This window comes from Chroicocephalus ridibundus, chromosome 5 (genome assembly GCF_963924245.1).
Source record: "Chroicocephalus ridibundus chromosome 5, bChrRid1.1, whole genome shotgun sequence".
NCBI classification, from domain to species: Eukaryota; Metazoa; Chordata; class Aves; order Charadriiformes; family Laridae; genus Chroicocephalus; species Chroicocephalus ridibundus.
This window is the reverse complement of record NC_086288.1, coordinates 81,244,317-81,259,025: the sequence shown is the minus strand read 5'-3', so window position 1 is coordinate 81,259,025 and position 14,709 is coordinate 81,244,317. Positions and strand designations below refer to the sequence as shown.

Below are 14,709 nucleotides of genomic sequence, written 5' to 3'. Positions count from 1 at the left end.
AACCGCCCAAAATTGACGGGTTAGAACAATACAGCTTAACTGCCCGCTCCCTGTGCTCCTGTCTTCCTCTCTCCACACCCCGCAGTTGAAATCAGTTTACTATTTTTCCTGTTAAACTATGGTGAATAAACCAAAATACACCTGGAATACTAAAGAACACCCATTAACATCTGGGCAATAAACAGTTTTCCAAAGTCATTGCCCGTAGCTTGTTGCACTGAAACAGGGAATTTACACCTCGTGTGGTAATGGGGCAGTGGGGACCTTCTCCCCACAGCTCTCAAGAGCGCCAACTCCAGATTAAATGCCAGAATTATTTGCCATTTTCTGTGGTTTTAATCTCCAGGTCGGAGCGACACTTCACAGGATGGAGACAAAGGTAAGAGTACGGGCTCGCTGCTCTAATGCCAACCTCCCCACCTTGCTGAACGTTCCTAGGGTGAGGGAATGAGGAGAGGAACTCAGCAAATTTGTGAGGGCTGATGATGCGAAAGCTCTGGAGAGACACGGAGCTGCTGGAGTGGGGCCAGAGGAGGCCCCGGAGATGCTGGAAGGGCTGGAGCCCCTCTGCTGTGGGGACAGGCTGAGAGAGCTGGGGGGGCTCAGCCTGGAGAAGAGAAGGCTCCGGGGAGACCTTCCAGCCCCTTCCAGGCCCTCAAGGGGCTCCAGGAAAGCTGGGGAGGGACTCTGGATCAGGGAGGGGAGCCGTGGGACGAGGGGGAAGGGTTTTACACTGACAGAGGGGAGACTGAGATGAGATCTGAGGCAGAAATTCTTGGCTGTGAGGGCGGTGAGCCCCTGGCCCAGGGTGCCCAGAGAAGCTGTGGCTGCCCCATCCCTGGAGGGGTTCAAGGCCAGGTTGGACGGGGCTTGGAGCAACCTGGGCTGGTGGGAGGTGTCCCTGCCCAGGGCAGGGGGTGGCACTGGGGGGGCTTTAAGGTCCCTTCCAACCCAAAATCCTTGTGCTAGCTGAAGTAGAGAGAAATTGTTTTTGGAAAGCATCTATGTATTTGTTTTCTTTTTCTGTAGCAACATAGACATGCTCCACATGGTTCTCAAAACTCCATTGTAAGGACAATTAAGTATTTCCATCACAAAGATCAGAGATTTGGGAAACGATGCATCTGAACTCTGATGTCAGCCGAGATTGTCGGGAAAGTGGTCTGTAAAGTCCCATTTTTGGCTGGGGTAACAGCAGCCAGCCTGGGTCAGGAGCACGGAGGAGAGCCAGTGATTTTTTGTACTCGGGTCACAAAACTCTTAAGAGCACAAAGGTGCCGTGTGACAGGAGATATTCCGAGATTAAAAGAACAGCCTTTGCAAGCCGCTCAAAGCACGGGGAGCCCAGCAAAGGAGGGGGACACGTGTTGGAGAAGAGAAATACCGCAATGGAATTCAGAGAAGAAATACGGCTGGTGCCGCGCTGCGAGCGGACTGCGCCCAGCTCCCTGCCCTGCCCCAGCTCCCATCCCCTCTCCCTGTTACTGTTCCTCTGTTTGCTCTCTGCTCTTGCACGCATCATTACGTGGCTTGGTTGGTTGGCTCTTTTCTCCTTTAACCTAACATCTCTCTGATGACGTTTCTTTGACCCATCGCTTTCCTTTGCTAGCTTTCAGACGGCAGCTTACTGTAATTAAATGGGATTCAACGCAATCAATAGGGTGAGCAGAGGAAAATACCAATTAAAAAAACAACCATAAAATCAAGGAATATATCCTTCTCAGTTAAACCAAGGTTAGCACTGGACTTCATCTACAAAAAAAAAACCCAAAAAACCCAAAACCCCTTACATTTGCTCCTGCTTCAAGAAGGATTCTCGCACAGCCTACGTGGTCTCCCAGGCAGGCTTCATGGAGGGGAGTGACTTGGTCAATTGTCAGGGTGTCGACATTGTACCCCTACGCAAGACAGGAATGACAAACAACCATCACACAAAGGCTGTGAAGAGCCGTTTGCTCACGCTACTGTTCACATGAATAGTTTGCAATACTCTAAATAAAACAGGCTGAAAACTCTACTTGCAATAAATAAATCTTCAGGGAGCGTAAAAAAAGAATCCTTCAACCAATCGGTGTAAGTTACAGCATAAAAGTAAGTTGTCAGCTCTTCTATTTGTTAAAGTCAGGAATCGGAATAGGATGTAGAGGGGATAAAGAAGATGGAAAGAGACTGTTGAGATGCACAGTGACGGGACAAAAGGCAACAGAGACAGTCGGAACACGGTGAATTCTAATTCGTTATATGGGAAAAAAGGTCTCTGGGGGGAGAGCGAGACCCTGGCCCAGGGGACCGGAGGGGCTGGGGCATCTCCACTCTCGGAGATCCTTCAAACTCAACCGGGCCCCGAGTCTAAGCCATCCTGGGATTCTCTGATCCTCTGATTTAGGGTCTGAAATGGCTAAAGCCATGCATGTTAGCGAGGAAAACACTTCTCGCATTGATAAAATCATCAAGCCCTTCAATTTTCCTGCAGTAGATGTTTGATTCTTAAAGAACTAATAATTGCATCTCTTGGCTTTCATCAACTGCATTCTGCAGTGCAATTTTTCAGTATTGTAGTAGCTAATATGACAATACTGTAATATTAAAATTTAGCGGTTTACAGTCTCTCCCTTTGCTATTAACGAAATATATTTGTTTTAAATCACAACTACGCAAACCCCAGAATCTTTCAGTGATTTTCCAGACTCGCTTTATTTACCCGAGGGCTTAAAGCCGTGGAACTACATTGACTTAGGCCATGCAAGAGGGGAAGACCGATACACATTTAGATACAGTTTTGGTGAAGATTTTTTTGGGGGGGGAAGTTTTAAAACATCCAGAGGGAAATATTGTTAAATATTCAGTTAAAGCTTATCACATAAAAAATTCCTGAATGTGTATTGGACTGAAAAATTCAAGTGAAAAAAGCAAAGCACACTAAATCTGCGTTAACAATCTATGCTGAGAAATTAAGTAACATTACAAATGAAAGCAATTTTAAGAACACAGCCTTCACCTGTGACAATAAAGTCTTTAGAGAAAGAAGACGTCCTTGACTGGCTGCCTCATGCAGAGGTGAGCGATCTGCCCAAGAACCTATATAATAACAACATTTATTGAGTAAACCATGTGAATCAGAAGGATTTTGGAATGCACAGAGCAAAGCAGAAAATAAAATGCACAGAATGAAGTCAACCGTCCTGTGAAATTAACTATTTCCTCTTTAGAGACCGTATTTCAAATGATCGGTTCCCAGACAGTAAAAACAGCTCTATTATTAATAAACTGTCAACATCTATAATAATCGGTTACCTGGTGCAGAGAACAACACGTTGATACATTGATTTCAGTAATCTGATTTAATAACTTCATCAATTGCCGTATTTCCCACTGCTATTGTTGCATTGCTTACTTAAAAAAATTAACATAACTTAGTTCTGCACCTGGCACATAGAAATGCATAGACTTCAACAAATTGGTATTTGAACTTAAACCAGACGTCAACCTGCCTGAAAAAGTCCTGAAAAAGCTGGTGTATATGAAAATCAATACGGAAACCCTTCCGTACGATGAGATTAATCTGCGGCTACGACCCAAGAGCAGGGAGAGAAACACAGTGAGAATCACGCGAAACCAAACTGGTAGAGTAGAAATACGCTATTAAGTCTAAGTTCTCGTTCTAATAGGCTATTAGGGCTAAAAATAGTTAGATGTGCTTAACGTAAAGGTTTGGCACTTACTTTAATTCCTTTATCAACCCCAAAAAAGAAAGGACAAATAAAAGGAAAGCCAACGACCACCCCGCCTTCGCGCACAGACCCCCCCTCGGCCCCCAGCCCAGGTCCCAGAGCCGCCCGGGGGCTCCCCGTGAAGAACCTGCCCTTTCCTCCAGCGGACTGGCCGCTGGCCGCCATCCCCCGGCCAGGCTGGGCTTCAGCGTACGAATTCATCGTACGAACTGACACTGGAACAGGCTGCCCAGGGAGGTGGTGGAGTCCCCATCCCTGGATGTGTTTACGACTCGTTTAGATGTGGTGTTAAGGGATATGGTGTAAGGGAGAGCTTTGTAGAGTGGAGTTGATGGTTGGACTCGATGATCCCAAGGGTCTTTTCCAACCTAAATGATTCTATGATTCTATGAATTCTGCAAATCGAGGTTCGGGAGGCTGTGCAGGGAAGAACCATCTCCAAAACAGACGATGAACTGCCGGTATTTATTCCTGTTCACCACAACCCTAAGACGCTAATATAATCGCTCATGTTGAGTTATACCAAGCCCCCCCAAATCCCCCAAGAAACGTAGAGAGATTGGGACGTTGGTAACAACAGCAGATAAATGTCCGGTTGTGAACTCTGTCCCTTGCCATGGCCCAGGACAGTCTGCAAAGCCACTTACTGCGTGTCAGTGACGCGGCAATGACTTCCAAACGAGCAGGTTATTGCTCAGTCACTGGCAAGTCATCAGTCCGAGCTCTAATTAACGACTCATTAAAAACAGACCCTGGTTCTGTTTCTTATTGGAGCCCTTCTGTCCTCTAGCCTGTGTCAGAAAGTGCACTTTTTGGGTTACAATAAACAACCCCCCCAAATCACACGGGGAGCCAAAAAGAATACGGCTGCTCAACCCGGAAAGAAACCGGGGCATAGTTAAAAAGATATGAAATAGCGCACACTATGGAAATTGAGATAAACCCTCCGTTCTCCTAGAGGCATTGGTGAAAATAAACTTACTCGGACGTAAGAGTGCATCTTCCCACAGAATGTACAACCACACCGCGGAGCTCAGCGCCGCTGGACGCTACGGGATCGAAAACTCCGCAGAACAAAAGCACAGCCGAGCATTTAAATTACCTTCAGACTTTATAAAGCTGATCACGGAAGCTAAAAAATACAGGAGATTAAAGCTTTGTAAACCTGATCTTAAAAATGGGAGGAGATTTCTACTATGTCTGAGCATCCAGTATCTGGGAAGCCCCTTGTTCCCCTTCATCTCCGGGAGCAGATGGACCATGGGCAAGACCCAGCTCCCAAGACTCTCTCAGAATTATCTGCACTGAGCTCTGCCATCCGTGTGTGCCGGCGTAGGTACAGCCACGCACATTATTCCCTAAACCTTTTACTTTAGGTTTATTAAATGTAGTATTTTGCAATTCTTATTGCTAGTCAGAATAACAGCTTAAAAAAAACCCCCCACACAAAGTGATTTGGATTTTAAGGAGTACTATACTCCAAAAACTGAGCTCAGAAATTGTAAAGTGACCTGATTTTTACGAAACACCAGTATTTTCTCTGTCATCCCAAGAAGTTCAAGCGTATTCACCCCGTCGTAGGTTGGAATGTGTGCCGTCACTATCAGAATTTTGACCAGTGTTTTCCTTCTTCCGCAGGAGCACCTGAAGCAGCACCCCGGCCGTTCTAAGGCAAATGAATTCGATCCATGAAGTTCTCCTGCTGGCAGCCGCAAAGAATTCCTCCAAAGGAACTAAAAGCTGGATTTAGAGGCTGCTTTGGAAATTTTGTCCCCCTGTCTTTACAGTTGAGAACTTCTCCCTTGAGAGTTTATCCTACTCTTAAATTAACGGGGGGCAGGGGGGAAGACACTTTATTAGAGAGAAAAACATCTACTAAAATTGTGTAACAAAATTTTTATGCCCATTAAATACACCCAGACTTTGGGTGTTTTTGTAGGCGTGTATAGCTCTAAACAGAACAAAGATGCAGGTAGAATCTGAAAGCAACATTTTTTCCCACCTTTCTTTCCCTCACCTCCTTCCCTCTCGGATAGCTCAGACGAATGTCCGTTAACGTCATTACTCCAGTGACGTTTGAGCGTCAAACGATGCCAGATCCCACCGTGAGCTCGGGCTGGCACCTCGACCCACCTAATATCCCTGCTGTCTTCAGGCAGAGACATCCCACAGCTACCTGTCCCTGCTAAACCCATTAATTACAAAATGCTGGTACCATCTCCACGAGAAATAAAATCCGTGAGCAAAAATGCTGCAGAGAGATTTTGCGCAAATCAAGTTTGGGAAAAAAAAAAAACCACAAAAACTTTCACGTTCCGACTGATTTATCAAGAAACACAGCAAGGGACAAGACAAGGGACAAGGGACAAGAACACGTTCAAAATGAATATGTAGCATAAATAAACATCAAAGGCGTCTTAAAATAAATTCTTTGTCTCGATGGCTGCCTTCTGCTCGCTGTGCCTCTCCCTTCGAAAGCATTAACAAGAATGTAAGCCGGGACGTGATTGCGTCGGGGCTTGTCTGTGGCGGCAGAATTAGCAAGCAGAGTCTATTCCAAACCTGTTAATGCATTAATTCCCCCTGATGTCGTCTCTGACAGACGCCGAATACAAAGTCTCCCCCACTATATTTAGAAGGCGCGTTAGTTCCCAGCTCCCCGGTGTATCGCTTACCAGGGAGGGCAGCCTACATCGCTTTGTAAACGCAACGGGAAAAGAATCAACGTACTCACTGTATTAACCGGCGAAGTTCACGAAAAATTTACAAATGTATCATACAATACCTAAATCTCCATCTCCCCATGGCACTTCCAGCCAATTGCAATTATAAATCCTACTCATTTCTTTCAATCTGGAAAATAAAAAATAAATAAATAATAATAAAAAGTATCTGTTCTTAATAGCCGGGAGCTGTGTTGGGAAGGGGATCAGCAGCTCACTGTAATATCAACGTTCACCCTCCATTTTTCTTTTTTTTTTTTTTTTTTTAACATTAACAACTTTTCAGCCTGCGTTTGCCTTCCAAGGCAGCTCAACTGGAATTTTAACGCAAGAGAAACTCATCGTGAAATCAGGAGAACCTTGAGCTGAGTACAACTGGAGGACAAACTCCTCCTGTTTTAACCTCCCGCAACGGGACACAGAGTTTCGTACGCTTAAAAATAAATGTTAGTACATAGATTTCTCAGGGACGCACTGCCAAATGTTCACCTGTTATTTTACCGCTTACTCCTAATGTACTTTAAAAGGAAATAAGCAACGCTATTCTGAACGTGATTCAAGGGCTATTGGATCCATGCCCTGGGCTGCGTTTTTCTTTTAGCAATTCGCTGTCGCCGCCGTTATCTTCTGAACAATTCTGCGGTTGTTAAATCGGGGGGGGGGGGTTTGATAACCATTCTCAGCAGCGAAAATCCCCCCAAGTGGGGACTCGCAATTCTGGCTTTGATCCATTTCTAAGTCATTAATGTTATTTTCTTCGTGTTTTCCTGCAGCCGTCGCTCCTTTACATCTACCCGCAGTTACCTGTAAACCATTCCTGCAGTTATGACCGTAGTAGTAAAATACTAAGTAAAAATATTTTTGTAGAAGTCATTAACTTTGGTCATCCCATCCTTTTGTCTTTATTTCTGAAAATTTGTGTAGTCATAAAACAAAACAAAACAAAACAAAACAAAACACCCAAACAAGTAACCCCAACCAACCAACCAACCAACACCCAAAAACCAGGTTAAAAGGTACATTAAAAAGTTGGGTTTTCCGAACAAGGAGGGCTGGAAAGGACTGAAAGCCTTCGCACTGACTTCCCTGGGAGAAGATTTAGGCCGGGGCTCAGCGCTTCAGAAGAAAATACAGCTCCGAGGGGAACCAGGTGGTGTCCCAGTCCTGGGGAGAAGGAGCATCGCCCGAGGGGAAGGGAGAAGGGAAGCCTGCCGCGGTTCTTTACTGGGAGAAGAGAAACACCGACTATTTGGGAAGCGTTGCAGCTAATGCGTGTTTCTGCGAAACCGACAAATGCTATGGATTAAGCTCACCGCTGGTACCTTGTGTTCCTCAAGATGCATTCAGGGCGTTTCGGGTGGGGGCAACTGAAGCAACGGGCAGGATCAGTAACGGTAACAGAAAAACCCCGTAGCGTTATAGTCCCGAGACCAACGCGCTCACTCCGGTCGTTAAAACCGCCTGATATTTTGTATATGTAATTAAGTTCTAACTATGAAACTACCCATTTGTTTAAAGCCCGCGCAGGATAAAGAAGCGTGTCAACTACTTAACTGATACTTGATATTAAAAACTATTAAAGAGAATCTTAAGCCAAGGATTTAAAAGTTAAGAAATGCCTCTGCGGTGTTTAACTCCTTCGATCAGATATGACCAGCAAAACAGAAGCCACTTCTTTTGAACACGTGAAATTCCAACAATCAACACTGAATAACTCCGAAAGAATCAGAATTTAGGCTGGGCGTGATTAAAATACGTCTGAGAGGGAAGATGTAGTTCAAGTGGAATTTAAATATTTCAGTATTTCCAATAATCCTTGTTTTCATTTCACTGAAAATTATCTAACCGTAGATAAATATATACACATAAATATAAAAACATAGGCATAGAAAAAATGAAACTTTGATTGGTTCAAACCAATATTCTTTCCAGCGTTTATCATCACGTGGACTTTGAAAAATTTGGGGATTTCATTCCAAATGCAAATGCCAACCGTTTCCTACCCTAGACAGCCACACAAAACACATCGCTCGTCCCACCCCGTTCTCCTTACGATCCCCCCCATGACCTGGCCACACGTTGCTTTTGCCATTCCAGTGCGGTATTGAAGGACTGTGTTAGTATTCAGATCATTTTGTGTCTCCGTATCTAGTAGCGTCTCTCGCCCTTTCAGACACGCTACCCAAGCCCTAAACTGACTATAACACTGGTAACTTCATATTGCCTTCTTCCTGGTGTTCTCCCAGTAACAACAGAGTACTTCATACCCCCTGCTGAACCTATCTTCATAACATCATCCATTCACGCTATTTTATAACTAAAGCAGCCAAAAGACAGAGAATTTTAATGCTTAAATTGTAAAGCCAATGGAATAGCTTATTCCTTCCAGGGTACTCAAGCACGAGCGTGTACGCTGAAAGCACAGTTTAATTACGGTTGTGAGAGCTTCCAGCTTCTGAAATTTCAGCCTGAGATAATAATAAACATGATCAGTCAAGAAACTTTTAGGTTAGATGATTGGTCTTAAAACACACAGGTGCCACGGCAAAGACAAGAACAAAATTTGCCTTTAGGGACGTTAAAAAGTTAACCCTTTTCTCCTGCCCTTCACTGCACGCCTTCTAAGCTTTGCAACACGCAAGGAAACACAGGGCGTGTTTTTTCTGAGTACAAACCTCATGCATTCTCAGAACATCGTCCATATCACACATCCAACATCATCAAAAATCCTAAAAACACACAACAGCAAGATCCTGCTGGAAACGACCTGCTGGAGAGCAGCTCTGCAGAGAGGAACGTGGGAGTCCTGGTGGACAACAGGTTGCCCATGAGGCAGCAATGTGCCCTTGTGGCCAAGAAGGCCAAGGGCATCCTGGGGGGCATCAAGAAGAGTGTGGCCAGCAGGTGGAGGAAGGTCATCCTCCCTCTCTGCTCTGCCCTGGTGAGGCCACATCTGGAGCACTGGGTCCAGTTCTGGGCTCCTCGGTTCAAGAAAGACAAGGAACTACTGGAGAGAGTCCAGCAGAGGCTACAAAGACAATCAAGGGACCCGAGCATCTCTGTGCTAAGGAAAGTTGGAGAGCCCTGGAGAAGACCAAGAAGGGATCTCATCAATGCTCATCAACATCTAAAGGGCGAGTGTCAAGAGAACGGGGTCAGACTCTTTTCAGTGGTGCCCAGCGACAGGACAAGGAAATTCCATCTGAATTGAGATGACGATCATCTGAGGTGATGATGGCTCTGGGGGAATGCGTGACGTGCCGAAGCCCTGAGCTCTTTTCATGACTGCAGCAACGCTGGCTGGTGGGCCATAAATCCACTGTGGCACGCTGCATCTGTTGCGCTAGTGGATGGTACGTTCTGCTGTGTCTTGAGTCCTTCTGGTGATAGATACGGCCGCGCTTTTCATGGCTCCTCTCTGACAGCAATGGGCCAAGGATGGGGCCAGTCTTTTTTCAGTCTTTTTTCAGTGGTGCCCAGTGACACGACAAGAGGTAACGGGCACAAACTTGACCATAGGAAGTTCCATCTCAACATGAGGAGGAACTTCTTTGCTGTGAGGGTGGCAGAGCCCTGGCACAGGCTGCCCAGAGAGGTGGTGGAGTCTCCATCTCTGGAGACATTCCAAACCCACCTGGACGCGTTCCTGTGTAACCTGCTGTGGGTGACCCTGCTCTGGCAGGGGTGGACCTGCGTGATCTCCAGAGGTCCCTTCCAACCCCGGCCATTCTGGGATTCTGTGATTCTGTGACTTCTACATGGAGTAATTTTGCTCCTCAAATGCAGTCTCAGCCTTAATCCAGACTGCAAGCAATTTTCCCAGTATTTTTCCAGTATTCTCAGCATTTTCCCAGCCTGCAGAGAGTGAATCCAGCACGTGGCATAATCCCTAGCCGTAAAGGCAGTACGCAGCCGGGCAGCAAAGCTGGGTCAAGCGTGCTGATTTTTGCCACATCCAGGAGATTTTGGTAAAAGAGCCTGGTGGGGCCCCTCATGCCAGGAGGCTGCAGGCCTTTTCCTAGCCTGACTCTATCCTTTCGCCCTTACCATGACACACTCCACCCCCTGCATCACTTTTAGTCCATTTTCCAAGCCGTATATTTAATTACGTACTGCAGCGCCGCGTGCCTTCCTCTTCCTCCACCCTGCACGGGTGCCTGCAGAACAAAGCCAGGTTTGGAGACCTCCACGGATGGGAACAGAGGGGGAAGAAAAGAGCCTGCCTTCGGATTTGATATTAAATATACCTGTTATTCCAGCGAACTGGAACACCCTCAACTGCAACAGAAGCCTCTCGGTACACCAAGCCGTCCATCAGGACGTACACACACCCAGCTGGGCAATCCCAAAGAGGCTGTAAGGAACTGGACCGTGTTACTACGGAATCGTCAGGAAATTTTACTTTCCCTACTTTACTGTGATTTCAAAATTTTCAACATCTGACTAACTGTGGCCATTTGTAGGAACAGCAAAAGGGCCCAACCCTGCACCATCTCGAGGAGCGGCCAGTGCAAACATTGACCAACTTTTGCAAAGCTTCTTTTCAGTCTGAGGGAGAAGGTCCTAGGTTTTTGTGGGAAGTACTGACCTAACTAGGTGAAACGTTCATAAACAGAAGTTACGAAAGTCTATGATTCTGTGATTGATTCAGATTCTGTGATTGATTCAGATTCTATGATTCTTACTACGGATCAGGAAGTCTCAGCCCAAACGGTGAACAATCTGAGAGGAAAAGATACATTGCATATTAAAACTGATGAATAAATATAACCGTACAGCACCACCGCATTCCATTAGGTACTTGGGAAGCTGTGGCAACTGTTGCTTAAATTCCTGAATATTGCTTAATTCTAAACTGGCGCTACTGGACATTAGCAAAGGTACTTTAAGAAAAACCTATAACATGTAGCTATGTTTTACAGGCTAAATTCATAATTATTTTTACGCATAATATATCAAATCGCTCTTTACTGTCTCCTCCTTCCCTTGACTATTTTTTACATCTACAGTTTTTCATTTGATATCCTATTATCACGAATGTCAAGCCTGATTCCCTTGTTTTCTTTTTTGTTTCACTCCAAGCCTTATGAAATGGTCAATATTAACTGGAATTATGGTCACTTTTTAAAAAAATTCCTCTTAGACTCGCGATTACTCAAAGCTCCCTTCTGCACGCTTGTAGCATGACAAAATTAGGAAAATACGGCACGGAAAACAGAAGTCCTAAACACTTCTTTCTAATAGGTTTGTTCCTCATTGCTGCAAGCGTCAGTGTCCAGCAACTTAAATACCTCCAAATTAGTTCTCTACGCAAACCTTTATATTTTTGTCTTTAGTATCTTTGCATAGGACAAGAATTCTGTCACTTGTAGTTCCTCCATTGCCTCCTATTTCAGCTGCCTGTAAACTTCTCTTTATCTATAAAGTCGCATATGAAGTCGTTACTCCTCCCCCTCCTCTCATTCCCCCGCTCCCTGTTGTAAACAATTAGCCTCCGGTATCCAGTTACCCTGTGACAGGGCAGCAAAAGCCAGGGTAAGTCAAGCCTCAAACGCTGGCGTAAAACAAATAGGGCACGTAAACAAGAAAAGGGATTTTAGATCAGCTGATACCAGCACAGAAAGATCAAAAGTAGCTTCAACGCCCTTGTGTTAACCCACGCACGACAGTAAAGTGCCACTAAGATAACGCATGCATTTATATTATAGCTAGAAAAACACCCAGTTTCCAGCTAAAAGACCAGAAATCGGGTCAGCTTAGCAAAATTCAGCCCCCGGTGTGCGAAACGGCTGCTGTACTAACCTTGGCTGGTCAGAATACCCCAGCTGGCTTTTCGTTTCGCAGGACGCTCCCCTCGACTTTCTAAGCGTCTTTTGGGGAGGCTCCGGCTCCTCTGAAGGGCAGCGTTTGTTGTCATGACGTGGTGCTCCAGGGAAGCCCGGCTGGCATTGCTGCAGGTGCTCTGGGACAACGAACCTCCGCAAATGGATTCCTGCTACCTTTAGTTAGTATTTCCCCCCCCCCCCCGCTTTTGGCTTTTTCACACAGGATCTTGCTGTACGTACTGTAGAATGGCTACAACACCGAAATCCATTCGGCAACATTTACTAGCTCGGACTAGCGAGCACAGGGTGGGGGAAGGGAAGAACTGCTCTAGCATTTTCTATTTTTAAAACAGAGAAAGAATCAGCTTAGCTACGGCATGAGTCTTAACTACTTGCATGATTCAAGTGGAAAGGTGGTGTTACTTTTTTAACCATTTAACCAAAAAAGATTCCTAAAGCGTTAAGGATTCCATGGTTTGTTGCTCGAATAAAAAGCAGCCTAAACCAGAAAAACTAAAACTGCTTTATCAGAATGGCAATTCTTTTAATAATAGAAACAATAATTATTACTGTATGAAGCCTTACTGATACGTAACTTCCAGTGAGGAGGGATTTTGGAATTCAGAAGAATCCGTGAAACTATGCGGTATTTTTCAGGATTTTTGTGGTGTTTGTATTTTCTGTGTGGTGGATTCGGGATTACGTGCTGTTTGTATTTGGGTTTCTTGTATTTTTTTTGTTTTGAAGAGGGGACAAGGTATCCTACAGACGTCAATGAGAAACTACATCCTGAATAAATAATAGCATAGTTTGACTACCAAAATAGTTAAAAAAAAAGGATTTCACTGGTTAGTTTGAAAGTCTGATCATGTTACGAAAGTAAGGCTGTAGTCGTGTCAGGAGAAGCACAAGTCAATATTTTTCTTAAATAATAACAAGGGCAACCACTACTGGTTTTTTTTTGTTTGTTACTACGTGTTATGCTGATACTGCCCAACGGCCATCTGCAGGGAGACGCAATCCACTGACACGAAAACTACCCGTCTGTAAACTTTTAAAAAGGCAGTTAACATTTCTGGGTTTCATTAGTGCTGTTCCTTCCAGGTGCCTGACAAAAATGAATCCCCGAGACGTTGCAATAATACGCGGGTATTCAATGACATTTGCTACGTGCCTCTCGTTTTTCTTTAAGAGAAAACCCGGGGCCAGGTTATAGTTAGGCGGGGTGAGGGGAAGAAGAAGGAGCAGCTGCAAATTTCACCTTGAAAGGGGAGCCCACGAGAAGTGCCCTACGGGACGGGCGCTGCGCTCCCTACGCGGCCGAAGCAGGGGGGCTACGGCTCGGCTCGCCAGAGGGAACAAACCTGCCCTCTCCCGGGCGTCACCCTGCCGTCAGAAAGTTGTTTTCCTCGGGTTTTATCCAGCTGAAGGGACCGGAATATCTCAGAGAATGAAATAAATGCTTCCACACGTGCAGCAAGCAGGCTCCGCAGCTTAGCCTTGAGCACAGCTTTTGCAAAAGGGCTCATTATAAAAAGGCGTATTATAAATATATCACTTTAATACTGGAATTACTTATTAAATTGTAGTGTTTTCTTCAAGTAAATCAATATCGGAAGATGAATGAACAGGAAACCTTACTAAGGATGCGCATACGTGTGTCAGTGTCAGGAAGACACCACCACGATTCTCCGGGTGAGAAATAACCGCTGACAATTTCTGTGCTTGCCATGGCTCCGAGGCTCACCGCGGTTTCACGCTTCCTTTCCCTTTGGGATGGAATCCCAGGACTTTGAGGAGAAGGTGGTGGGGATCGGGATCAAGCAAAGCATCTGGCACTGCAGGGGGGGGGGGAAGAGAAGACCTGCGTGTTTTTGTAGGAGTTTTGTGGGTGAGGCCGTCAGCTGAGAATGAAGCCGGGTGCCTCATACAACTTGTTTTCCACAAATATTCCAGCCCCCGTGGGTATGATTCCCTTTTACTAGAGGTGTGGCTTGCAGGAGCAAGGACACCAGCAGACACACAGATGATGTGGCTCCAGGGTAGAGGGACCCCAGGGGAGGCAGCAGCACCCAGAGAGCACAGACTAACCCCAAAATCCGCCACCTTCCAGGCAAGGGCACGAGGAAAACGATCTCTATTCCACAGACACTTGCCACTCATTGTTGTTAAATTACTTTGCAGGACGTCAGAATCTTTTTTCATGCTTTAAAGAAAGCAAAGCTTATCCCATTCAGGACTCCAGGAACAGCTTTGCAAGAGGACAAGAAGAAGCGGCCTCAGTTTGCGCCAGGGGAGGTTTAGGATGGACATTAGGAAAAATGTTTGCCCTGAAAGGGCTGTCGAGCATTGGAAGAGGCTGCCCAGGGCAGTGGTGGAGTCGGCATCCCTGGAGGGATTTCAAAGCCGGGCAGACGTGGTGCTGTGGGA

The 14,709-nt window shown here is 45.6% G+C and overlaps 1 protein-coding gene across 9 annotated transcripts in view; it reads right to left on the bottom strand.

Moving 5' to 3' along the window:
- Positions 1–14,709, bottom strand: part of ASB5 (ankyrin repeat and SOCS box containing 5) — a 44,452-nt gene that overhangs the window by 5,001 nt on the left and 24,742 nt on the right. For 4 of the 9 annotated variants that reach the window (XM_063337116.1, XM_063337117.1, XM_063337118.1 and 1 more), the window contains 2 exons: positions 2,999–3,078; positions 1,791–1,898 (listed from right to left, as the gene is read on the bottom strand). In XM_063337116.1, the coding sequence (XP_063193186.1) occupies positions 1,791–1,898; positions 2,999–3,078 (188 nt within the window). Of the gene's footprint in view, positions 1–1,790; positions 1,899–2,998; positions 3,079–6,516; positions 7,040–12,256; positions 12,535–14,709 lie in introns of those variants that run through there. The other 5 variants (XM_063337125.1, XM_063337123.1, XM_063337124.1 and 2 more) reach the window with 5 other exon arrangements.